Source organism: Pomacea canaliculata, linkage group LG8, assembly GCF_003073045.1.
Source record: "Pomacea canaliculata isolate SZHN2017 linkage group LG8, ASM307304v1, whole genome shotgun sequence".
Classification (NCBI taxonomy): Eukaryota; Metazoa; Mollusca; class Gastropoda; order Architaenioglossa; family Ampullariidae; genus Pomacea; species Pomacea canaliculata.
This window is the reverse complement of record NC_037597.1, coordinates 15326879-15353875: the sequence shown is the minus strand read 5'-3', so window position 1 is coordinate 15353875 and position 26997 is coordinate 15326879. Positions and strand designations below refer to the sequence as shown.

At 39.8% G+C, this 26997-nt stretch overlaps 2 protein-coding genes and 1 long non-coding RNA gene across 11 annotated transcripts; 1 reads left to right on the top strand and 2 right to left on the bottom strand.

Moving 5' to 3' along the window:
• Positions 1 to 294: 294 nt before the first annotated feature.
• Positions 295 to 1772, bottom strand: LOC112570524. 2 transcript variants are annotated; one of them, XR_003100642.1, is made up of 3 exons: positions 1532 to 1772; positions 687 to 882; positions 295 to 364 (listed from the first exon to the last, which is right to left on the bottom strand). It is a non-coding gene; the product is annotated as an uncharacterized LOC112570524 (long non-coding RNA). The 2 variants fall into 2 exon arrangements; XR_003100643.1 differs by lacking the exon at positions 295 to 364 and adding an exon at positions 379 to 432.
• Positions 1773 to 2096: 324 nt separating this feature from the next.
• LOC112571328 lies at positions 2097 to 16130 on the top strand. Of its 7 annotated transcripts, XM_025250242.1 has the most exons (4): positions 2097 to 2485; positions 3279 to 3425; positions 4831 to 4985; positions 12589 to 16130. In XM_025250242.1, the coding sequence occupies exon 4, from the start codon at positions 13543 to 13545 to the stop codon at positions 14650 to 14652; it is 1110 nt and encodes a 369-aa protein (XP_025106027.1). In that variant the 5' UTR covers positions 2097 to 2485; positions 3279 to 3425; positions 4831 to 4985; positions 12589 to 13542; the 3' UTR covers positions 14653 to 16130. The 7 variants fall into 7 exon arrangements, with proteins under 7 accessions (XP_025106027.1, XP_025106032.1, XP_025106029.1 ...); XM_025250247.1 differs by lacking the exon at positions 4831 to 4985; XM_025250244.1 differs by lacking the exons at positions 2097 to 2485; positions 3279 to 3425; positions 4831 to 4985 and adding an exon at positions 5604 to 6056.
• A 1145-nt stretch (positions 16131 to 17275) lies between these two features.
• On the bottom strand, positions 17276 to 26885 carry LOC112571329 (coiled-coil domain-containing protein 186-like). Of its 2 annotated transcripts, none has more exons than XM_025250250.1 (7): positions 26709 to 26885; positions 24391 to 24477; positions 21649 to 21767; positions 20240 to 20378; positions 19661 to 19846; positions 18960 to 19048; positions 17276 to 18831 (listed from the first exon to the last, which is right to left on the bottom strand). In XM_025250250.1, exons 2-7 carry the CDS (start codon positions 24463 to 24465, stop codon positions 18756 to 18758), a joined length of 684 nt encoding a protein of 227 aa, XP_025106035.1. In that variant the 5' UTR covers positions 24466 to 24477; positions 26709 to 26885; the 3' UTR covers positions 17276 to 18755. The 2 variants fall into 2 exon arrangements, with proteins under 2 accessions (XP_025106035.1, XP_025106036.1); XM_025250251.1 differs by having other exon boundaries at positions 18960 to 19042.
• Positions 26886 to 26997: the final 112 nt, after the last annotated feature.

Sequence of the window (26997 nt, the reverse complement as noted above, 5' to 3'; positions counted from 1 at the left end):
GAATTATGACAATATATGGGCATGGAAAACCCAAATATGTCTAGCCTGTATGCCATGATAACTGCTCTTGCTGGAACAGTGCATGAATACAAAAAGTTCCTAACTGAGCTTTTAACATATCTAGACTCATCTCTTTGTGGCAGAACAGACTTTTGTCACTACCCTCCCCAAAATACCTGTAGGAAAAGAAGCATTAAACAATTAATACTTGAACTGTCAAATGTTTTACTAAATATGGCTATACTAAAATTATGCTTTACTTGCTTATTTATATTATAAATGGTTCACTCACCTTTTTACACTCCCCAGTGATGATGTCAGTGGTGGGATGAACAAAGGGTCTCCTTCCAAGATTTCAGCCATTCTGGAATAGAAATTCCATCGTGATCTTCCCTGGCCCGTTTTCTTGTTGAATCTAATATAGCTTTGTACCTGTTGGGATACAAGTACCAAACATGCTTACATATCATTATGTATCCAGACTAATTTCACACAGCTACCAAAAAATCTCTACTAAAGCTTGGTTGATACTGGTGGGTCTTGTTTACAGGTTAAATGAATGAATTGTGGTCACAAATAAATAAGAACTTGCACAACCTTAAAAACCTGCGATGTTTTGTTTCTCAGATCTATGGAAAAATGTTGCACTCTAAGACAGAAAGCCCAATGATTTTGTAGGAACTCACCATATTTTCATATTGCTCCATTTTTTTCTCAAGTGCTGCTGGAGCAAAGTGGCATCCTGAGGCTGCCATTTCCGAAGCAATCCTCTTCCTTACCTCTATTTTCAAGTTGGAATTGCAAATTGTTCCTTATGTTCGGCATAAGTGTCCATGAGGAAAAGTACTGCCCCCTTGGTCCATTGATTTCCCACATTCATTTCTGTTAAAATATGAAATCAATTAATCAGGAATAAAAACAGGAAAATAAAAACCAGAATAACATAGTGATATGTTTAGTAAATGCAACAGTATCAGATTCAAACTTAAAGCTTTGATTCTAAACATCAAAGAATAGGGTAGTTGTACTATTTTATTCTGTTGGAAGGATAGTTCAATAATGTGCACAATATTTTCATAGCTGGGTTATTTGTGAAAATAATTAAAGCCTTCCATTATAACAGCTCTTCATGGCATTTATAACACTGAAAAAATACCTTTATCACCACCTTCAGCCTTTTCATAACTTGAGATAATAAATTTTGGAACTAGAAAGCAGAAAATTAAAACACACACACAAGAAGCCGGTACACGCGGAGACTGCAGATTGGAGGATACTGTCGGGGCTACAAGTTGTTATAAAATTACTCTCGCTAAACATGTGAATATTTTGTCAACCTTGATAATAGGGTATTTTAAATAGCAATCGCTAAAAGACACCACTTTGTACACGGCCTTAATCGTAAAGCTCGTACTCGGCAAACGCCAATCCGACTACACATTGTCTAAAATTGCTCCCGCTACACAAATAAATATATGTTTCCACATAAATAATAGAGTATTTTTATTACTTATCATTAAAAGATACTTACCACTTTGTATCCGGTCCAATACTCCTTTTTAACGGGAGCATCAAAGAAACTCTCATCTGCAAACTTGAAAGCGACAACAATGTCGGCCATTTTGAATAGCAAGCGTAGGACCTCCAAAGGCCGCTAGCTTTGCTACGCTAGGGGTCTAGGTTCGCTAGCTTGTAGGGGCGCGCTCTTTACACTTCCGGCTAGATTGGCTAGCTTCGCTCGATTCGCTACGCCTATGCAACACGTCTCAGGTATCCCGAGTACAGCGTTGGGGAAAGTGGCCCCTTTAGTCAAAGATCGATAGCGTCAGGGGAATTTAGATGTAGTCCAGAGGGGTCACTTGTACAAACTCTCTACAATTGGTGAGAAGCTTACAAATAGGAGAAAAAATAAGAATAAAACGCGGTATGAATTCCTTGTGCATTCAGTGCTTTTAAAAACGGAGTGTAGGCTGTTATTGCTGGCGTCGTTATCCTCGTCAACAAGAGATCGAAAGATCGTAGTCATTGCTGTACCCCCGCCTCCACCTTCCCCTGCCACCTCCACACACAAATGATTTTTCATCACGGCGCGAGTGTAGAGGAATGGTGCCACCAGTATAGGACGTGCCTTCCTGTATCTGCAGTTCTCTCCTCTGCTCCGATGATTAAATTCTACCTCATCTGTAGCCAGTGGTGCTTCGTCTGTCTGCCGACTCCAAGGACGAGATGGTGAGTCACGTGACCTATTTGCCTCGGCACCTGTCTGGGCAGCCGGCGAGACGGGTGGCTGGCGGTGTAGATGGCTGACCCGTCTCTCTCTCTTCCCATGTGCCGAGCCTCCGACACACCAAAAGGCGGGAGGATCATGGGATTGTGTGTGTGTGCTGGGGGGCGGGAAAAGGAAGGAATTTCACAACACGTTTTGCCGTCAGTATCCACTTACTGCTGATACTGATACCACTGGAGCTGAAGGAACACCTTCATGGTGGGTACAAGTATACAGAGTTAGTTGTTAGGCTTCGCGCAGACTGTTGCTTCTGGTTTGCATCGTTTCTCTCGCTCATTCTCTCTCTGTTGTTGTTGGTTTTTTTTTAATACTACTGGCTAATTGTGTTGTGCGCGTTCATTTATTAACAACGATGGTTTATTGGTTTTGTGGTCACCAAAATGCAGATTTGTTGCATGTTTTAATGCCTCGCTTCGCGCATGTTCTGGCAGTCATTCTATAGCTGCTGTTATCTCGAGATGCTCGGCGGCCCTCAATGTTGAATTTAATTTTCGGGGTAAATCTTGCTGAGAAGCTCGGAGGTTAGTCTTGCTGGAGCCACTGAGCGAGTCCGTTCCACCATCAGTTTTTTTTTTTTTCGGACAAAGTTCGTATCTTTCGCCCCGGTCGATGGTTGTTGGTAGGGTGCGCGAACAAAGTGAGAGGCGGAGGAAGACTTGGGGGAGGAAGATGGAGAGAAAGCGAGAGATGCTTGGAGAGGACTGAATAAAGTTATGGATGAAGAATGTGAAGACTGTGAATATAGAGATGTCAGTATGTCTTCAGTAGAGCGCGGGAACATGCAGACATTGTGTATGTGGAGTTGATGCGAAGGGCTCACAGGGAGCCAACAGCACGAAGTCTGCGAAATCCACCTCTGACCTCTTTGCTCTTAGCGCTAATTTCCTCCTTTAATGTTTCTGTGTTGCCGATAAACACCTGTACCAAATTCTTCAGCGCAGCTGTACTAATCTGATAGACTGGATGTCGTATTAACATGTACAACTTTCAGTTGATCACAGATGCGAACGCTCTCCAAAGCAATCAGACTAAAACCAGCAAGCCTGCACACCTACCGGTCCGACAGATGTGGAGAGAGATGGAGGGATCAAGCGATGTCACCTGGCTTTGACAAGGTCCCAGCTGAGCTGCTCAAATGGTTTGTTCTGTGACCATATTCCGATCCTTGTTATAAAGTGTCGTGTGTCTTAAATCGAGGTCCACAAAACTGGATGGAAGATTTCAGCAATTAAATAATAATTCACAATACATACTGCTGAGGAAGTGTCGGCTGGTAATGTTCAAGTAATAACGTTCTCTCTTCCCTTCATTACTCTACAGTCACTGTTGTTGTCATTGTTGTCTTTGTGGAATAAATAAGATAAATACAATCACATTTCTGCATTCTTCTGTGACGGTCACAAAGAAGGCCATGTTTTGAACACCTCATGCACTACTCTGGCGGAAAATTATCGCTTTTGATTGAAACCAATTATGCCTGCGACTAGTGCACTTAAAGACTTTGGAGAAGGCCACAACTTCGAGGTTCGCCAACGCCTAAAACTGGAAATCTTCTCCTGCACATTGAAGTATTCAAGATAACTAACATATCAGGAAGGGTAGAAGGCAGCGTGAAGACATCAACGGCCCTTCCCCGTAGACAGGGAATACAAATGGCCACTACATTGTAAGACAGCCCCTGTACTGTCATGGCGTAAAGAGCTCATTTTCTTCTTCCGCTGCACTATTTCGTTTCCAAAGCTAACGCACGTAAAAAACTATAGTGTGCTTTCATTCGTCGAAAAAAAGAATATTAAATTGTTTGTGACTTATATGTCGCCAAGACGTGTACAGCTACGGTTGACGCCATCGTCTACACGTGCACGAAGCACTATGTCGATCGGGATGCGATGTAAGCAGGGAAAGAAACTGTTAAAAAAAAAAAAGTTGTAGCTTTTGATCGACAACCACTCGATTGTCTTATTGGCAATGACGAAGATAAAATACACCAAATAAGTCAGTATTACATGCTGATATCATAATAGCACTGAACTAACATAAAAATGCAAAAACAATCGTGCGCGAATAAATATACATTAAGGTGACCAGACGTTTCGGGGGCGAAAGCGGGACACGTGCCGATGATGGTGTCGTCACCGTCAAAGAACGCCGAATCAGCGTACGGTATTCAGATTTTTAAAGACAAGCGGGACATTTGATGGACTTGCCAGAAAGCCAGAAAGCGGGACATTGCGCGTCCCGCCCGATGATCAGGCGGGACACGAGGTCAAAAGCGGGACTGTCCCGCCTAAAGCGGGACGTCTGGTCACCGTATATACATACTTATTTTATAAATGAAAGAGAAGAGCAAAATGAAATGGTGTTGGGCTTAAATGCTAGCTAGTAATGTTCTGAATCATGCTCAGTCACAATTTCGGGTTGCAAAGGGATACGTCGTGACGACGTAAAAGCCGAGGACGTAGAGCTCACGTTTTTATGGTGATACCCGTTGACGTACCCGTACCAGTCGCGCTAGCGCTGATTCTATAATTCTCTTTTCACAGGTGGCACCAGGACGTGTCACAGAGCAGCTGTTCCTGAGTCTGCAAACCCTGAGGCACCCTGTACGTCCATTGTGATTGATCTACAGTCCCGGCTTCAGGCTGTATCCTGTTTACTGCAGGAGAGTCCGGATACTAGTCTGCCATAAAAAAAAATGGTAATAGGCTGCTTTGTGTTCTCTGTAACTGAAACTGTCTAAAACCACAGGAAGCCCCGCTTTTACTCAGTCACGTCGTGTTAAGTGGTGCACGATTCTGCAAGCGGGGTGTAGGAGGCGGGGAGGTACTCAGTAACGGGTACTTCATTCTCTTTACCATTACGGGCTGACCTATGCCGATACAGGCAGTCACTGATATTGCTTGGTAAGGAAGTTATACATGGAATTCTCTCTACGTTAACGAACAGTTTATGGAATTAATCCATTCCTTCATGCTAGCCACCCAATTTTTTCTCTGTCCACCTCGACATTCTCCCTTCAAGGTGCTGTGGTGTACCACATAAGAAGTGGTGAAGTGGGTCATCTGATCAGAATCAGACCTCGTACAGTGTTACTGCTGCCGCTGGTTGTGTCATTTCCGCTGTTCATCTTTTTCTCCTTTACTTTTCTCTCAATTTTATGGAGAATTTATTCAATTGTCGGTCCTAACCCTGACAGAATGTTCAGTTGCAAACCGTTTCACCTCAGCTTTCTCAACGCCGACAGCAAGTACTCGGCTGAGAAAGACTTTTTATTGCTCAGGTAGTCGACACTGCCTGTGATCTCCACCCTGGGTAGCATTTAGGGAAAACTGACCGCTTGTGAGTCAGCACCGTGTACTCCTACCATCCCTCGAAAGGGCGAAACCATTTTAACAAATCGCCCGCATGAAGGTCCGGGTGGGACTGTCGCAGCGCTGCCGGCCTTGTCACCGAAGATTAATGGCATTGACCAGGAGGAGTGGGTGGCTGGGCCTGAAAAGACGGTAGCGATCCGGGAATTCTGTTACTGGGGTGGCTGTCTACACGTTGACATTGTTAGCAGAGATATGGATGTGTTCACACCCAAGAAGAGATAGCACAGAGATGCTGCCACATTGTTGGTCCGTATTGGTAAGCTGTTGTCGAGCTCCCTATCTCCTTCTGCAGCCGACAGGCAAGTTGACCCTCAGTTGTCAAGATACGAGAGAAGCAAGGGAGATCGAGTTTTCAACATCAAGATAAGAAGAAATTGTCTCGTTTTGACCTGTGGGTGAGTATGACACATTCCGGGATTCACGTGTTGTGTGCTTCTGCGTCTTTGTTGATACTAAACGATTTGGAAATGTAGGGCTTTTATTAACTCCTTCGCCTTTTGCTCATGTGAATGCCTCAAATGAAATGATTTATGTAGTGACTTAGTGCTCATTCATGAGAAGCAACAGATTTATTAGGTACATGTGCATGTTGTGTAGCTGTAGCAAATCTTACTGGCATGTGGCAAAGGATGGTTTCCATTTCCTCCACCCTCAAAGACTCGAACTCCTCATTTCCATACATGCGTTTGTGTATTTTCATTGAACACTTTTGCTCGTTGCTTTGCATCTTATAGTCTGAATCTGGTTCAGAAGGATCAAGACCAACGACGATATCTCCACAAAGAATATTGGGGCACGTTTCGTTATTTCGACCAAGGTCTAGGCCCCTGCCCCTTTCCAACAATGGAAGGTTGACACCTTTTGATCCTTTCATGACTAAAGAAACGGGATGCTGAGCTTCCGATTCGAAAGAGACGAAAAGAGCTTACAGCAGTACTCCACATAGCTTTGAATATTTTGCGAAATCCACTGAATGTGGTGTATATATGTAAATAGCAGATATTTTCGTGTGGTGGTGTGTCATATATCAAGACAACATATATCGCGTTCGCAACTTCGAGGGAAACGACAAGAATATAAACTCCCATGTGCACATCCGACATTGAGAAGCGCTGATATTTTTTTTCTATGTAGCTTCCAGCCTTCTCCGTGGAATCAGAATTCAAGCTTGTCCGGCTGATTAAGGTGATCTTTATTTAGTGCCGTCACACCGTAAGGTTGGCTCAGTTTTTTAGTCGTGATCAGCGCTCGCCACACTAACGGAATTACCTGCGCCGCCATGAGGCCACTTACAGGTCGCCAAAGGTCGGCCGAGCAAAGGTCGTGGTGTGTTGAGCCTTGTCGTTATTTATAGTGAGAGTTGTAATGTGCTTTTTATTATAATTATTGGTGAGCCTATTAGTGAGTAAATGTGCTATGCGGTGTGGACGCGAGCAAGGCGAATCACCTATTTGCACTTGTTTCATCTCTATACATTTCAAAATGTGAAACAAAAATTTATAGTTATAAGTTAAGGAAAATACGTTCATTTCAGATCTTGTGCCAATTTTGGGATTAAATTTTAACGTAAGAAAGTATGTTTACATCTAGAATTTGCAGATATCACTGATGTCAGCGGTGCTTCATGAATGGCGAGAACTGCCTACCTTCACTCCACTCTGAGAGTGAGCACTGTCCACCTTCACTCTCTTCTTTAACGGTGTGAGGACGGCCCCAGGCCTAAGGCCTCTGCTACCTCCCCTCTGTATACTTGATGGTCTTTTGTAGGTGGCACTCCGGTCAGGTGGGAGCTGGAAGGTGCCATCTCCCAGTCTAGTCCTCGTCCTCTGCTTTGATGTCGCGCCGGTGGGACGATACCTGCGACGCTTTTGTCACGTGCTTCCATCGGCTGTGACACTCTGATTACAGGGCTGGCCTTCACATTTAAATAACAATAGAAAACAATTGAGCTGGCCGTGGGGTGAAGGGAAGCTTCTTTGTCCTCTGTGCGCTGACTTCATAGATCTGAACAAAGAGAGCGCCAGGTCTTATCTGATGTTCGATGAGAGTTGGCACAAGAACATTTTACTGAGGACTGGACTGATTCTTTTCTGTAAATGTTACTACTATCTCCCTCCTCCTCCACACGTTTAACTGATCATCGTCGTAAACATTGCCATCAAAGTGCGTCAACCCATGCATCGTACAGTTAAGGTCGGACATTGTTTTTGTTACTTATCTACACGATTTCAGCGTCACCGACATGGACAATGAGCAATTTCAAGGTTCTGAGTCTGACAAGGTTGCTTTTCGCTGACTAACAGTTCTTAACCGACGCCATTTCGACCTCAGTCCAATTTCTTGTTTGTACACTTCCACAACGTACCTTGTTCAATGTGACTAAACTGCTCTTTGAATCGACCCAGCCCAAAAAAAACTGTCTACATCTTTGTTTCACCCGCGGAGGGTTATACTGAGCAAATTTTGATGTTTGTTTTTAATGAATTCCGATGCTGATCTTCATTCTAGTTCTTTGACAGTAAAATGCAACACGGCTGCACAGACAACTCTGGTCCTCCGTTTTCTACAGGATTTCATTTCCATTAGCTTATGCATTTATTTTAATTTCATGGACTTGTTGGATAGCGGAGTACTGTGTTTGTTCGGTTGTTAATATAGATAGATAGCGGTCTCTTTTTTTCCTGCTCTACGCTTTATTTCTTTTCCTGTCCTCTAATTTCTCCCTATTATTAGTTCTAGAGCGCCACGAGCTTGCTCAAAAGACTGTGATACGGGGCTATACAAATAAACCTTAATACTTTTTTCTAATGTTGATGTTCTTTTATATCGAAAGATTTATGTAAAATCGAGCCGTTTTTCATTACTGCTGCCAATAACAATACACGCAGGGTGTGCACAAACACGAGCTACGATACAGATCAGAGAAATCTGCCAGTCTCTGTTTCAGACCCATCTTTCTCCACTAGACTAATTATTTATATACATGTATATACATTAAGTACACTGGCTGAATCGGGACTGGACGGTCAAACGCCAAAACTCGTCTGCTGCGGAGCCATTCCAAGCATGGTAACCTTTGACCTTTCCCGCAGGCTGTGTGAGTGGCGGGAACCACTGACGTGTTCAATGGCAGTCAGTGCGATGAGATCTTGGATGTGGCGAGTTTTCATTTGTGCGACGAATGGGCACTCTAGATAAGGCAATGTCCTTTCTAATGTAAATTTTGTGTCTGAGTGTGTGTGTGTATATAACACATATCTATGATATTTTGATGTGAGTTATATACTTTGAAGAGACTCGCAAATGCAAATATTAATTCTGACCATTTTAAGATTTATTGTGAGCAGGGAGGAGAGTGGAGGCTGGTAGGTCACGGCATTTGTCGATCCTGTGGTAATTATAGGTTGGTCCCTTTGCTTATGTGTTAATGTGAGCGCGAAAGTATACACCCACTTGCTGAGCTCTAACTCAGGGGCCGGGTATTTGTAACGATTCGCGATTCAGGCGAATCTAGTTAGATTCATTTTTATTTTTAATTCTCCTTGTGGTCAGGGAAGAGCAGTCGCGCCAGCACTGACGCGGCTCTGTGTGACTCATTCTCTTACGTCATGTATGGAATGACGTAAATGTGCTTAGCACAGCGTAACTAGGGCGACGGTAGGCAATGGGGAGCCATGTAGTACTTATGATTGGTTGGCACAGTCTCCAAGAAAGACTGTTAGGAGGTCGTCCTAGTTACCTGTCGCTAAGGGTGCCTGATTGGTCAGGAGGAGAAAAGGATGAGTTAACTAGGTGATTCTAACGTTTCTCGGGACAGTCGGACCAAGCAGTGGAGAGGTACAGAGCTCCGTGGAGAGTGAACAGTGTGTGGTTACTGGCTTCAACGTATATCAACGTTTTTTCAGTGGAGTATTATCACGTGTATTCGAGTTGTGGTGTAGTAATTTAAGGTTCAATCGGAATATAACATCTTCGCCGATACGGCTTTATCACCTTAGCTTCACGAACTGCGTGAAGTGATTCATTGGATTAACCTGCTGGTCCAGTCGGTCATCATCGCCAGCCCGTTCTGAGAAACGTTAGGAGGAGGTTGACGTGGGGGAGTAGCGTTCTTTTATTTTGTTTCATCCACATCGGCATCGTTAATTAATTCATAACATTAAATGTGTTAATCGTTGGCCGGACCTTTTTGCTGAAAAAGGTGAAAGAGTGCGGCGAGCGTGGTTTACATGCAGATGTTTACACGCGCTCGCAGACACATTCAACACACTCTTTCGTAAAACGTTACAGTATTGCCAGAGTAACAGTGATAACCCAGATCAGGACTGAAATGGTAACATACCTGCGCTCAAGAATGTGCAATGTGCAGTGACCATTGGAGGGAACGCACACCAGTGACATCACGGTAGGATCTTTATTTTTCTAGGCGTGTGCACTTCAGCTTGTGCCCTGTAATGAATTGGTTTAATTTGACCGTGGGAGCGTCATAACTTTTTTTCACCTTTTGATTCTATCATCCCATTTTCTTCCAGAGTTGTAATATCATTTTGCGAGTCTTGACTTCCACTTATCTTTGCAGGCTGGAAAGCTCTTCTATCGCTCCCCAGAAAACCTTCGGCTTTGAGGTTTAAAAAAAAGGACTAACATCAACTGCCCAACTTGATATGTCTCACCTGCGGGAGTGGCGGTGTGATTTATTGTACCCTGGGGTAGTGACACCCTTTTCGCGTCGACACGGACACCGTTTTTTTATCTTCCGAGGGGAAGAGGGTGGGGTAAATGAAAGCTGACTCCATGCTTTTCCTGTTCAGGGTGGCTGGTTTCGATTCCAGGTGTGCAAGCAGCAAATGGAGGGGAATGTAGAGGTATTAAAGGTAAGAACAGTGAACGACTGGAGTAGTACAAATAATTTTGTACGACCCGTATCAACTTCCAGTATTGAGCGACAGGTTATGTTCTACTTCTTATTCTCTGTTTGTGACAATTTTTCCTATTTGTTTTTCTTTGAAATCTTCAGTAGCCACTCCTTATATATGTTGACTCCGTTCAAGTGGCTGTGGTTTGGTAGCAGTATGCAGATGTAACCTACTTCTGCCTTGCGATATGCGGAAGGTAACGATGTCTGGGTCCATCGTAATCGTTCTATCCAATTACCAAACTGATATTTATGTAGATAGTAGTTGGAACGGCTTTGTGGTCAGGTTGTTCATGGTTTAGAAAATCTCTCACAATGCGCTCCAATCAGCAGGGTCGATAATGTGCTTTTCCCGCCTAAACCAAGACACACGAGTTATTGTCCTTAAGATGTCTTTTAAAAAAAAACCAACAACACAACTTTCTTCTTCGCAGTGAGTGGCTTGAATCTTCGCAATCAGGAATACATACAAGGCTAGATTAAATAAAATAAAAACTAGCAATATTTAAACTACTACATTTTCATACTTCTTTTAGATCTTATTTAATATATGACTCGAAAGTTTCGCTTGCTAGATCTAACATTTCTGCACTTATATGTCGTATATTATTTATTAATGTTAATTATCTACTTAACTTTTTGAGTTTGGCCAAAATAAATGCATACGGTAAAGAGACACTTTGACTCTTTATTGAGCTCAGCCATTGGGCTCAAATCAAGGGGTCATCCATATTCCAAGATTACATTGGGTCATTGAACATCAAGCTAGCATCTCGCAATTTTCAAATTCTATACAGATAGCGGGAAAGCTGTTTGATGGTTTCCTCAGCCGCATCTCCCATAGCCCGTGACACATTGTTTGGGTCTGTAGGGCACACACCTTGCAGTACTGGGACTTGCGTTCTGATATAAGTATAAGCTTTGCAAAAAAAGAGTACATGTGCTTCGTCTTCTATTTCTTCTTTGCACGAGGGACATGCCACGTCAGGTGGGGCCACATCATTTCTGTATCGGAGCTTATGTGTTGTTATATTGGATATCCCAAATCTGAAGCGGATATAAGCTAGTTTAAAACATTTCAATTGGTGAAGGTCAATATATCTTTCAGGCTGGAGGTAACTTTTATATGATGCGTACACTTCTAGTCGAGAACTGTTCTCCAAATCGGAGTGCCCAGCCCTGGACAAAACAGTCTTTCAATCGTTGTCGGAATGTACGTATAAATATATTAACACTCCCTACACCTTGTTGTAACCATACAAGTCCAAAACCATTTACACATGGCAAATCTTTCACATGGTGTGCCCAATTGCACTTACCTAACTCTTGCATATGTAACATCATATTGTAACTTTTACGTGATTATCTTCTGGCATACTAACAAGCCTAAGCCAGTATTTGATACACCTTACTTTGGATAGTATACATATTGGGAATCTACCTAGGTCGCCGTAAATTATTTTATTTGGTGTATTCAACCCCACACCTAAAATCTTTTGCAAGCAAATAGATGAGCTTTTTCTAGCACATCATACGGTAAAGAGAGGTTTTAAGTAATACAACACAGTTTTCATTAAGAATATGATACTGTGGAAGAAATGGAGGGCTAGAATAAGATAGCACTTCAAAAAAATTTTTTTGAAAAAAAAAGATTCATTCTGTTTTTAAAACGGTTGGTTGGTAAAGGGCATATTGGAACTAATACTAAACAAATGAAATTTTATTTGAACCTATGATAATTTTTCTGGAGCAGCACTAAACCTGTTTCAATAATGGTAATTAAGAGTGCTTTTCAACGTGCATGCTTTAAAAATAAAAATCAAGTTTTTAATTTCGTGTGTTGATAGATTTGCAAAGAGGCATCTAATCTGTAGTGAAAATAAAGAAATTGGATGTTTCACATGCCAATGATGACACTGCTCTGGGTCTACAGCCGCCAACACTTACCCCAGCTCCACACACACACAGAGTATAACACCGATGTTAAACATTTCCGCATTTCTTTTTTGCAGATAACAGTCATTGCACACCAGCACAATGGCAGTTTTGGTGCACATGAAAACAGAAAATTGCTGTTGATTGGGGTCTTCATATTGACTGCAGATTGATAACCTAATGCATCCACAATGTACAATGGCTTCCTGTGGATACCATCATCTCAGCGACTGGGTGGATTATGCAGTCATGACAACATTTGCTGAAAGCCATATGCAAGCAGATTCACTTGGTTTGCTTTTTAAGGAAATTATCATCCACTAATGTTCATCACTACGCAGCTTCTTTGACAAGACAAGGAAGCTAGATTAGTGCCAAACATGTTCCCAACTACTACAACACTATTTATAGGCCTTGTCCACCAGAACTCAGCCAGCATGTCAATCAGCAGTACTTAGGATGGTGTCCACCCTTCCCAGCTGTGCTACCAGATGAGCATCAGATGCACAGCCAGAAAAGGATTAATGACCAGTTACTTCCAAACAGAAGCTTGAACAACATTTCCAGTATCTTATATAGGTCATCACTGAATCACTATCAGGGTGTACCCAGTCATGTTTCTTCCAATGGAACAACCAATGATTCATGGGACGCATACAGTCACTGCAGAACAGTCACAAATCCGAGGCCTGATTATAATCCAGCTTCCTGTCAGTATTCTTCATATTCCTTAAACCAACATGTAAGAGAACGTAGCACTGCCTCCTTCACCCATAGAGACAAGTGCATTCATTAATCATCAATGTTTTGCTACACAGCCTTCAAATGCTGTGCAAGATTATCTGAAGAATCCTCATCTTGTTGCAGACAGTTTTAGAACTTCCAGACGGATCCTTGAAAACATTCCATCACCTGGTCACTTTATCGAAAAGGATCTAGGCTTTTTGAATGACCATCAAAGGCATTGCAATCCTTTTCCACCACCTCCAGTGTCACATGAAAAAACAATCTGTGCAAGGTGGCCACCTTCCATGCCATGTGCATCACCTAGGCTTTCCTCTCACAATCAGCATAAAACTACTCAAAATAGGGTGAAAAGATTGCCTCAGACAGCTTTTCATTTACCCCCAAGACAGTATGTGGAAAATTCCCTAGGTAGAGAAAGTGTGTTACCTTCAGCAAGGAGTGATGGGGCTTATGGTTCTGCAAAGGCCCACCATGATGCACTTAACCAACCTTTAGCACAAACAGCTTCCTGTGTGAACAGCCATGTCAGCCAGTGCACAAAGGTAGCAAGGTCTGAACATGATTCTGCCATCTGCAGTATCAACCAGTACTCATGTGAAGCAGGATCTGAACAATTTTTGGGGAATTCTGCCTGCAGATATGCTAGTCAGTATGTGAATCCAAGAGGATCAGAACAATATCAGGGGAACTCTACCTTCAAAGAATTCACCCCAGGGCAGACTCCAAGAATAGTTTCAAGTGTTCCTGATATCATAGGTGTGCAGTCTCATGTGGATTCACAGATGTCTTTAAGGAAACAATTCAGCTGCAGCAGTAAAGATGACTGCAGAGAGGTAGCAGCTCTGATGAAAAAGAGAAGTGGAACCGAAGGTGTTGGAAAGCATGGACTGTTGGAGAGAAATAAGATAACACATCTTTGTCAGGGAGTTCAACAATTTGTGGAAGAAAAAGATGTGGATGTAATGAGAAAGATTTATAAAACTAACAAAACCTGCAGACGGACACCACTAGTTCCTGATTCTTTGTTAGTGGTTCAGCCCGCAGACCAAGAAACTGATGTTGTTGGTGAGTCTTTGGTAGTGGCCAGTGACAAAAGTGAGTGCGTTCAGCATGTGCAACTTCAATCTGAATCTATAGAAACAACGCAAAGCACCCCAGCATCTCATTCTGCATTTTGTGAGAGAATATATCCTGGTAAACCAGACAATGTTGATAATACTTCTCATAGAATTGAAGAGGAGCAGCTTGTTATTACTTCTGGACATTCAGAGACACACATTAAAGTGGTTGATGTGAAAAAGGAGAGCAAGGCAATGGCATTCCATCCTGCATCAGAAGTTAGTGTGACTAACACTAATAATAACAGCCTGGAGTGTTATTTCCCATCAGGATGAGTCTGACATTCTAATTATTGACCTTTTTGATGATGTCAGTGAGGACAGTAGTGAGATCAAAGACTCCTCAAATAAAATGGAAACTTCATATACTCAAAAATGTAGCCATCACAAGAGAGATCTAGATCAGTCTTGGGATGCAGATTCCCCAAAATGCAGTGCCTTACACAAGAATAATGATGATCGTGTAATTAGTATGAAAGATACTGCAACTAACCTTGAGACTGTGTCTGAACCACTAGCCGCAAGTACTACTTCTCCAGCAAATTGTAACAAAGCTGAATTGAAGACACCTATCTTGACAATGGCAGAAACATTTCTTTCCTTTAACTGTGGCAGCATCAAAGATAGCAACATGTTATCACCTAGTTCTACAGAAAGAGATATGTTATCACCTGTTTCTTCTGAAATAGGCTTTAGTTGTAAGGCGTCTTTTGACCAGATCTGTTCAGGAAAGTATGTTGTGCTTGAAGCACATTCTTTAAGGTCTGACGAATGTGATTTTGATACCACTACAGAATCTCAGCCTGGGACATCTTTTGCCAATACTCCAAAAATTATGAAATCTCACTGTTTACCGTTGCATTGTCCTGGTGGGACAGAAAACATAGAACTGGAGAATCTGAAATCCATATCTGACCCAGATTCATTAAAGCAGCAGCCACAACATCATCTGCAGGATAGCAAATACTGTACCCTTGAGAGACAGATCCCCAAAATACACAAATCTCATTCAGATCACAGTGAATGTGGTACTGCAAAGCTCAGAGCCATAGAATTGAAAAGACGGCATTCAGGTGTTGAACAATGCATTGACAGTTCTAAACTAAAGATTTTGTCTTCGGGTCAGATTTTCAGAGTTAAGAAACGAAGAAGTTAATCTGTTTGCACAAACAACTGTCATGTGTGACCAAGACAACACTTGTAAAGACACAGAAGATCCTTGAGATGGATCCAGAGGATACTAGATTAAGTTGTGAGGGACAGAGGATAAAAGGCATTATCAAAAAAGATGATGATGATGATGATGATAGCAAAAGAAATTATACCAATATTAGTAAACAGTTAGCTGCTTATCAAGTGCTTCCAAAAGATCATATGCATACCATGTCCTCTTCGGAAATGCAAACAGTAGCAGAGCAATCATATCTACCTAAACAGTTGAAAGGCTTGAATGGGTCTCAAGGAATAGCTCTTTCTTCAAATGATGATTGTACTGCCCACTCTGCAAGCAGGAAGAGCACTATTCACAGACCTAACAAGGCCTTAAAGAAGGACAGGGACCTTATAGTGGGACTGCATAAAGACATTCACAGACCTTTTGGTATACATAGACTAATGCCATTCAGCATTAAGTCTAGTTCCAGCAACCATCTGGTTTGTCTAAAGTGCAAAATTCTTTTTTCCTGTGAACAAAAATTTCTTCAACATCAGCTAATAAGGCATGCACATTTTATAATAAAATAATTCCAACTGTTGGTTTTACTTGTTTTTGTTATATGAATTCCTTAGTGGACTTTAAAGATTTTGTTACAAGAAAATGTATACACATACATGAGAATGGTGAGTACATGAAAGAAAATGTAAATAGGAAGAGTGGGAAGTCTGCTGGAAAGAAAATAAAAAGTTTAGAAAGAATATGATACTTTATGAAATTTGAGATTTTAGGATGGATATGTCTTAGGGCAGCGGTTCTCAACCTTTTACTTGTGACGCCCCCCTGACGAACAAAATACATCCGCGCGCCCCCCTTAGCCAGCAATGTAAGCTCAAATACTGGTATAAGAAACTTTTAAAAAACGACCACCTTCGCGGCCCCCTTGTTAAGCACGTCACGCTGTTTGAGAACCGCGGTCTTAGGGTATATATATTAAGATGTGCAATTAAACATTTAATGATTAAAGTATTTGCTGCATTTGACAGCACCAAAAAATTATAACCAAACCCGTTTAGCATCTTTAAATTAGTTTTAAAAAAAGAATTCTGGATGTTTCATTCTACTTGCTATTTTCTGATGAGATTAAAAAATGTGAAAAGATGTTGGCAGATTTATTAACAATGCAATGTATATAATTTATAAGCAATATACATGTATATAATTTATAATAATAACCATTTTTAATGAGCCAATATTGAATCTGTAATGTGTGGGTGGTATACAGTGAATATGAAAAAGAGAGAGAATGTCTGTATGTGGAATGAGTCATTCTTTGGGAGTATTAGTGTGACTATTAGCAACTGTGAGTGTAGATGTATTGGTATTTGCCAAGTGGCAGCGATTATCAAGACATATTCCTCGTGTGATGTCACATGCCAAATAGATGAATTCTTCTATTCGAGGACTTGGCGCACTCATTTAGATGTACACCTCTCAGAACATGACAATCCACTATTCAAGCATGAAAGGCGGTTTTCAGGTATATGCAAACTATAGTAAACAAAGATGTATTTACTAGTAACATTTTTTCCAAATATGTTTTTAAGTGAGATTAAAAGGCTATTATAATAATAAATGCAATAAATAGCATTCCAGCACTAAGATTATAAAAAGTGTACTTGAATAGTCTTTGCAGGTGTGACCATGTGCACTCGCCAGTGGTAAAAAAACCAAAAAACTGCAAGATGACTGGTAAGAGAAATAAATTTTAATCACAGATTTTGACTAATATCACATGCACATAACATTCATATTTGTGCACTGGCTGAGGAAGACAGAGCAGTTTGCTTTGATACTGCACCTACCAGAGGCATGGTGATGTGTTAGCAATATAACCTCAAACAAGTTTTTCTCTCAGTCAAGAGCTAACACTTAAGAGACACCACGCAAAAATGGTATATAATGGTCATATCTAAAGCCCTAAACTCCACTCATGAAACTCTTATAATCATGTCAATCTTTTAATAAAAGCATAGAAAATGCTACAGGTAAGATCATTTTAAAACCGACAGTACCATTCCTCATGCAGGAAAAGCCTCTAGGATGCCTCAAACAAGTAGATGTTAGATAAGTTGACATCTAACATCTATTTGCAATAAAGCTTCTGAGCCTGCATATCGCTCTAGATTTGCCTATGCCAAAGAAACATCTGTAGACTATCACTTCCTTTTGTGCAAAATCCAGTCGAATACACACTCTTTGCTGGTAGAAAAAGAAAATAATATTGAAATTGTGAAAAGCAGAAGGCACTGCTTGCTTGTTTTGGGCTTGTACTCATGAAGCACATTTATTCAACAGATTAGCCTACCCAGGCCAGATAAATCTGAAAACCACAGCCATAATGATATATTCATGGCCTCTTGTAGTCCAGCCCAGACATAACGTCCCAGGTAGGGCATCAAAGTCATGGGAATTGATTCAACAATGACAACTGACAATGGCCATGAATAAGCCTATTATAAAATGGACATCCCTGTGAACTTTATACCTCCCTCCAACATACTTGTGTATGAACATACACACAGACCAATGTAAGGCAATAGGCTACATCTACAAGACTGTTCACATATATATTTTTTTAATTTAGGTATAAAATATAAAGATCTGATTCTGGTATTTGACAAAAGGACAAATAAGGAATGTTCTTGAAATGTAAAATGTTTCATTCACATGAAAAATAAAAATACTTTTGTTGACAAACAATAAAGGCACACACATACTATAGAATCAAATGCTAAGAAGTGCTGTTCTGCTGGCTGGTGGCATCTTTCTCTTGATATCCGGTGTAGCATATCCATGATGCAGACCTGACCATTTTGAAAACTATGAAGAAAATCTTTCACTGATGGTGATACAATTGCCAAAACTTCATAATTTCCTTAAGTTGAAACTTCTTTCCTTTTTTGTTTTGGCATCTCTTCCAGGACATTGTGGATGTAGTTCTGAAGTTAATAAGACTGATTTCATGTTGGTTCTCTCACAATAAAATTGATAAAAGTATTTATAAGATGGATTCTTAGGAAGATAAGAGTATAAAGAGAGTTGTTTTAAACTAGGAGTGCTGTAAAACCTCTAGTAATGCGAATTATTTTCATTGTTGGTAAGATCTTCCATACTTAATTTTTCCTGGGTGCTAAGTTCAATGATATCTTGGTATTTTTGTCAGTCACAGGGCATCTAGGTCTGGCTCCTGGCCTGTCAGCTCTGAACTTTGTGGCTTTGATTTTTTTAGATATGTCCTCCTGCCACCAAAAAGCCATGAGTCACAAAGCATAGCTTTAAGACAACAGAATGCATTAAGTAAAATGGGAGGGGTAAACACAATTTTCAAAAAGATAAAAAAGAGTTATATAAAAAGTAAAAGACTTACAATAGCTGATTTGTTTTTTGAAGCTCTTCAATTTTTGCTTCGGTAGCATCCATCCATTCTTTGTATTTCTCTCCCCATGACATCTTTATCTATACAAAAGAAAAACACTGTCCATATTTAGTTAAACCTTCAAAAATTCTTCGCTTTAAATCAGCACATCACACAAAATGATAAAAATGCATAATTTTCTACAACTGGTTTAGCATCTTATGAACTTACATTAATCTTCCATGAAGAACTTCACAACTGTTTTGCTAACCATCCTTTTACTAAGTTCATGCTACTGCATGTCTTGTGTCCAGTCTTAGGAGTATGACTATGTTAGAATGAAATACTGTAAAGTTCTTCCTTCTTTTGCCCTCAAGATGTGCTCTCAATCTTCGTGCCTTTCCTACTGTGTATTTAACATATGCAGCGAATTTAATGTATATATGCAGTAAAGTTTGTTTATACAATGGAGAAAAAAATAATTTTATTTCTTATCCTTTTTTTTGCTTGTAATTGAACATAGAAAATGAATTACAGCACAAGCAACCCCTTAAATGCTTAAATGTTAATTTTTTTCAGCTGTCTATTATTATAGCATAGTCAACATAAAAAGTGTGACTCTTTCACTAAGGGTGTAAGCTTGTTTTCAGTGTCATGTTGAGACAACATTCTTTTGGTCAAGCTATGTCCTCAGTAAGTTAAAATGCTATTACCTTTAGATTGAGATTCTCTTCCAGGTCACACCAATGAGCTTCCTTCTCACTAAGTTCTGTAATCAGTGAATCCACACGAGCCATTAGGTCTTGGTTTTGGGCTGTAAGTACCACATTTTCATTTTCCAGACTTTCATTTCGGTTCCGGAGAAAAAGAAGCTCCTCCATGTGATTGCATTCAAGATTCTGAAATGACAGAAGTTTTCCAAATGTTGAAAACCTTAAGCTACTTTTGTTTAAGCAAAGGAAGTCAGCAAAACAAAACAAAATATCCCCACACAATATAAATAATATGCTTGTACAAATGCAAGCTATCACCTTTCAAGAATGCTTATGATTTGGAAAAAATCAACCAAAAAATACTCGGTGCATGTATACATATCTCTCCATGTTACGCAATTGCCTGGAAGTAAAAATACATAGCAATGTGTTAACATGCATACCTGTATGTAAATGTGTATGGATGACTTAATGTGTGTATGACTGGGCATGATGAATATCTACTTAATTTATTACAGTAAGCATTCTGGTATGTGAGTGCATATTTAGGTTGCACTTGTAAGAAACAAATGTTTCGACCTTGCTATTCTTCTTGAGATCTCCTATTTCTGCCTCAAATTTCTTTTGTAAAGCCTCAATCTCATGAGCATTTTCATTTTCAAGTTGCTGCAATTTCCTTTTTATATCAGCATTCTCTTTCTCTGTTATAGGTGAATCCCTGTTGAAAACACCCCAAAAACATGTTCAGCAAATAATAGCATGCTAAGATCACAACAAGTTCTGCTGTTACATATTGGCATAGTTGTTAAACAAAAGATAATTAAGAATGGCTCTAACCTCTCCAGCACACTTGCCTCCATTATTATTAGTATGAAACAATTGCTAATGGTGACTTATGTTACCAAGGCAACCATTTGATCAGCTTACACTCATAAGCATCTGACTTTATTTTATGCTGGGTGGCAATCGAGCTCTAATTTTAAAAAAAAAAGAAGGGAGGGGTTGTTGTCAGATATAAATATGAGTCGAAGAAAAATATCATAGAATATACAAGATGAAGTTATAGATTTATTGACTGGAATAAATGGGAAAGTAAATTTTGAAAATGACAAGTCCAGACAAAGCTAATAAGAAATAGTCACTGAGTCAGATGGTTCACTGAAGCTAATATCAATCATGCTCTTTAAAAGAAAGTATGAGGGAATACTTCTAAATGAACCTGCTTACTTGCCTTGTGAATAAACATGCTAAAATGAGGTACACTTGTCTGCATGCACTTTTCACTGAAACAACCACTTTCCTAAAATTTCCTTCTTCAACAGGCATCGACTTCTTTTAACTATTGACGCTTAACAACTATGAACTTCATTTGCTGAAGATTTGCACAGCAAAAAATGTATCTGAATATGTTTTTCCTCTGCTATAAAAACTTTGGAAGTCCTTTAACACAATAAGTATAAAGTATTAATTAATACAGGGTCAATAACTGCCAGTCATGTCGGCTACTAGGGATGCAAAAACTAGAGTGTGGGAAAGGTGGTAGTTTTTTTTCTCGAATGTTCAGTCGCGAGTATATAAATCTTGCTGGGGTTCGAAATTAGACCAGCCCTCCCTCTCCCCCCATAGTGCGAAATCGCCGCAAGGTTGAAGCACTTTCCTGCTAAACAAACAATTAGACCAGAGCTTTTAATTGTTACAGAGAAATACTGAAAAAGCATGAATTTTATACTTTCTACACTTAAACCAAAACAAAAAACTAAATCAACATTAAAAAAAAATGATATAAAGTTAAATTTAACTGTATTTTAGTTGTCTGTAGTGAAAATCCATCTCAAATGAATGTACACCCGTGTGGTGCTCAATTGCTTTATTTTTTCATTAGCAGAATGGGGTACAAAAAGAAAAGAGATGTGTTAAAGGGAGAGAATTTATATATATAATCTGAAACAGCTGAAAACAAGGTGCATAAAAAAAATCAATTTCTTTACCTTTTCCCAAAAGGCAGTCCAACTTCAATAACTTCTCGCTCACGTTTCAAAATGGTCGTGTTTTTAGCCTTTCGTAGTTCATCCAACCGTCTTTTCAAGCAGGCAACTTCTCCTTCTAGCTGTCAAACAGATAATTAAATCAAGAATCATTATTTTAGCTATTGTAAGACATTAAGGGTTACAATCATCAACTTTGCAAGAAAACTGTACATCTGGGTTCATCTTTGACAAGAAACAAGTTAGGAAACCATACATGTAAAGGCAACAATAAGAACAACTCTAAAACTGGTCAATATGCAAAAATTGGTTAAAACAGGTAAGGTGAACTGAAAACAGAAGGCCTTTATATGGTACCCAGCCCAATGATCAAGTTGCATACACATAGTCACATAAAGAACAAACAACTGACAGACAACAGTTAATGAAAATAATGACAAAAGAAGTGCTTCTTTAGCGATTATTTCAAAGTAGAGATAGAAAATATGATATGAATTCCAAAGCTAAGATAATAAGCAGAAAATGAGCTATAACCATATGAATGGCATTTGAACTGTTTACTGTGAAGATCCTGGTCTACACCCAAGAGCTGGACAGAGACCAAAAACAAACCCTTGAGATCATCAGTGTCTCCATTCAAACCACAGCAATCAAGGATATGAAGGAGATAACTGCTTTTGGTTTCCCATGCCAGAGAAAATAAAAGATCACAATCCATGTCATAATAGACATGGTACAGAAATTGTGAAGTAACTACCAGAACTGTCTGAGCACAAGAATGGTATCAAATGCACCAGCAAAAGACATGCCAGACTACATCAAGCCAAGACATCTTCATCAACACTCCCACAGAGTTGCTCAAACCTACTACAGCCCTGGAACAAAGATGATTAAAAATTTCAACAAGTCTTCCACTTATTACTTATCTTCATCATTTGAGGCCAAATGCCTGATACATGTTGTACCCCCCTTAAAAAAGCAGACAGAAATGCAAAGAAAACTTCATGGAAGGAAGAGGAAATTGGAGACCAATGTCATTTGTCTTGAAGGCAGTTCTGATAGTATGGTAACAAATGAAAAGATGATAAAAATTTTTTACAGTTTCAACATGGATGATTCTTTAGAAACTAACAATTAAAAGTCTGCTAATTTCCTCACAACCTACAATTCTAATGGACCACTGACTGCAGTCATGATCAAATCAGGCCTAGTGCTGACACAAGTGACCAGATATTTTATTTGCACATATACTACAGCTGATCATGTTGATTGTATTACATACACACATTCTTTTTCAACTTTGAATGCCTAAAACTATTGTTTTGTGAAAACGAAATATGTATTTATGTTAAGATTATATCTGGAAGAACATCTATGAATTTACTGGCATCTTGTCAGTTTTCTCCTTTGCCACTTTAACCTTGTTGCATTAAACCCTTGTCTACTCCCAAAGCCTGACAAAGTATACAGTTTCAACTTGTTACCTCACCATCTGTTATCTTACCAACCCCATCTTTTGCCACAATTTGTGGAAGAACAGTTTTTCCCCAGAGTCGACTTAGTGTAAATCATTTACTCTCTTTATGTTGCCATCCGAATCTCTTGCTCAATGTGCTGGATGGATGGTGGTGAGAAAATAATTAGCTGGGAGTGTAGAAGTCTTATAATAACAATGTGTAACAGGATACTCTGTTTATGGATGTCGGCATCTTTCAGAGTTATGTTAGATACAACTATGATGTAAATAACAAGGAAAATTCTTATGCTGATGTAGCCAAGTGGTGGGGGTTGTGGTGTGACGACTACAAACTTCCAAAACACTCCAACAAAGGCAGGAACAGTCAGCAGGTGTGCAACACGGGCTTGTACAATGGCTGCGTCGCATCGCCAGAGGCGCTAAAAGTCATGGCTGTGCTCCCTCTTTGATCAGCCGACGTCTCTTCTCTCGTTCGTCTCAGCTATGCCCTTATACATACATCTTCAGTCTAAACTTTCCGTGATGCTCCTATACGGCTTTAACCCCAGCCAATCACTGCCAAGTATCCTCTTTTGCGATGCCTCTGCAGGTCCGCTAACAACAACCGCCACCCCCCGCCAAAAACTAACAACAAACGCAGGCCTACCGCCCTCTACACTAAGAAAAGCTCAACAGACTTTACAATTAATGAATAAAATAATAATTAGCAGGTTAACCAGCCTGTCAAGACAGAGTAGTAATAAAAACATTAAGGAGGGGCAGTGGTCGCCCTGGGGCAATAGCAGGCTTGAGTTGGACAAAAGGGGTAGGAATGTTGTCCCCCCTAGCATTAACTGAGAGTGGTATCGCGGCCGCTTACGTAAGAAGGGCCGCCATCAGGGGTACATCCGTTAATGGAAAGACCTACACTTAGCCCATACGAACAGTCTTTGTTTTCGTTATCACCGACTGGACACCGGTGGTAAATGAGGGAGCTAGACGGTTTCCTATGTTCAAAGGGTAAAACTGCTCGGGGCTCGGACAGATCAGCGTACCGCAACGCGGCGCACGCGTGCGCCTATGACGGTACGTCTGTTGATTAAAAGACCGCTTACGTCACGACGGACACAACAAAAGGCTGTCGGAAAACGACCCTCAATTAAGACCTAGAGCCGCACAATAGCGCCACTAAAAAGCCACATTATTGCATCTTCTGTTTTAAAAAAATATAAATAAAACCCTAGCGGTTTAAAAAAAGTAATAGTTTATCACAGCTTTTATTTTAAAACCTCTTTGATGCGGTTCTTCATCTTCAGTTCATTGGCCTTAAAATCCTGTGGCCAACCTGCCCTTGATCCCATCATTTCATCTGTTACCTGTTTGATGAAAAAAAGCATAAGCTCACAACATTCACACAATTAAAAAAATATACTTAGTCTTATTTGAACTCTCATTACCTGTGTATTTCTTTAATATGGCTCACTGACTGAATGTGTTCAGTATCAAAGCATGTTATTGTTAGCCAGTGATTTTAATGTCATTTCTTTTATTATTTTTTGGTCAGCACTGCTTTGGTTGTGGTGCTGTGCTATAAAAATTGTCTATTATTACTATTATTATTTTCCTGGTTTTTTGGTTTGTTTGTTTGTTTCACCTGAAGATGAACTACACTCTCACACACAGATATATACAGGTGAAAATGCAGAAAAGCAGTGTCTAACCAGAAAAAGTCCCTTTCATAGTAAATTTAATACTAATCCTAACCCTGAGTTGATAGATCATTGGTTAGTTTATTTAGCAGTAAAGTGCTTCCACCTTGAGGTGATTTTGCACTATGGGGAGCAGGTGAGGAAACCAGAGCCCCTGACGCCCAGCCCTGCAGACATGTGTCACATACAGTGTCCCAAGACGAGATCTAAACCCCAAAACTCTTACTCCGGTGGTGACAAGTGAGTGTTTTAACAACTACACTACTGTTTTGTGTTAAATAATGTACACTGTCAGCTGGAAGGTCTGCTACATCTTGCATGATAATCAAATCATTCTGTATCATGGATGGACACTGTAATTGGTATCTCTTTTCTATATGCATTGGGGTCTTTGGTGGTACAGTGGCTAAAATGCTTGTCATTTTCATGGTAGTTTTCAAAACTAGAATTCCACTTCATAATTCATGGGAAAAAGAGAAAAAGATCTTCTAAGCATTAATTGTACATAATTATTTATTCCTCTTCAAAATGATCTTCCATACATTTTGTTTTCTTTCTTTGTGGCAAAAAAAAAAAATACAGTGTTTCAATGCATCCAATAACTATGACCCGTGTGTCTGGTATGACAGAAAAACAAAGGGAAACAATAAGACTGAAATTTGATCTAACAGCATGGACAGCTGAGTGGTTACAGTGCAGGCATATGAACTGACAGCACGCTGGTTCAATGCTCAATTAGCCAAGCAAACTTCCCCCAATCGACCCAGCTGGCAGGAATGGGTACCTGGGGAGGGTTGGGGAGTGAGGGAGAGGAGATGGTCACTGCCCTCATGTAAAGCCCAGAAAATGACATGAGGTTTTAACATCCCCACTCCCCTCAACAATCTCAAAAGGTTAGGGGATGAACTTTACCATTTTATCTTTTAGATAAACCCCCAAATATGAGAATTCCTTATGGGAAATATTTTAGGTCCTGTGTTGTTCATGGTATTTATAAGCGATTTACCAGTAAACCTTTAAAAACTTGTAAGCTGTTTGCAGATGATAAAAAAAATATGCATTAAACAGCATAATAAATCAAAGTGACATTAACAAATTGAAAGAGTGGTGTGGAATAGGGAGACTATATATGCACAAGTTTGAATTTATGCATATAGGTAAAAATAATCCATGATACGTGGACAGAATAAAAATAGAAAATGAGGTTCAGATAATAAAACCATGTGATCAAGAGACGGACTTGGGCGTCAATTTTGATTGCAAATTGTCTTTTGACTCGCACATCTAAAGAATGGTAGGCAATGCAAATCAAATGGTTGATAATATTAGAATGGAGACTTTAAAAGATTTTACAAAGTACTTAATTGTCTACATTTAAAAAATGCAGCCTGATCTGGTGTCCTTTAAAGACAAACAATATTAGTGGACAATGATGTGCTTCTAAATGCTAGTAGAATGTAGTTTAGTTTAGTCCATGCAACTTGTTGAGGAGCAAAGGACAGCAACAAGCAGAATGTAGATATGTCTTGTTCTTTGAAGTGAAAGAGAATCTAGGGAGACCTTATTCAGATCTTTAAGATACTTCGTGGATGCAATGACATCGATATGCGTATATTTTTTTCCTCACCATAAACTAATATAGCTAAAAATATTTAAAAATATATAAAAAATATAACTATAACTTCTTCAGTTTTTAAAAAAAATCAGACACTATATATATTAAGTACTAATAAATGCAAACGTTATTTTCCACAAAAGTTGCTGCTAATTGGAACTCACTTCCACCTAACAGTAAACAGGCATCAAGTTTAATACTGTAGCCTTAAGAACTCTCTGTGACATTCCAAATATATAGGGGATATATAAGTTCGTGGTTATACGCTCACAAAGAAACTGACCTGCAGAGTGCACTCTTTCTAATTGTTCTCTGCAATTACTTCAAGTGTAGATTCCTTATGGTAACGAGATTTGTTAGCCAAGATATAAATAATCGTGCTGCAAAATGTTATAAAGATAATTTATTTCTCGAGTCTGACCATGGACGTCCGTGGTCTGACTCACACAGGTTCCAAAGACGCTTGGGTTCATGACCTTTAACCTTCGTTTCACGATAATTAAATTTTCGTAGTCTCCAAAGGTATGCCAGATTACAAGAAAAATAAAAATAATTTTATATAATAAGTTGAG

What these genes read in the sequence shown, in the direction of transcription:
- LOC112571329 (XM_025250250.1), bottom strand. Translation starts at nt 24,465, where the DNA reads ATGATGGGATCAAGGGCAGGTTGGCCACAGGATTTTAAGGCCAATGAA. An exon ending in TGAAGAACCGCATCAAAGAG is followed by an intron (nt 21,768 to 24,390) that starts GTTTTAAAATAA and finishes TCTGTTTGACAG; the next exon opens with CTAGAAGGAGAAGTTGCCTG. An exon ending in CAAAAAACAAATCAGCTATT is followed by an intron (nt 18,832 to 18,959) that starts GTAAGTCTTTTA and finishes TTTTGGTGGCAG; the next exon opens with GAGGACATATCTAAAAAAAT.
- LOC112571328 (XM_025250247.1), top strand. Translation starts at nt 13,543, where the DNA reads ATGCCATGTGCATCACCTAGGCTTTCCTCTCACAATCAGCATAAAACT.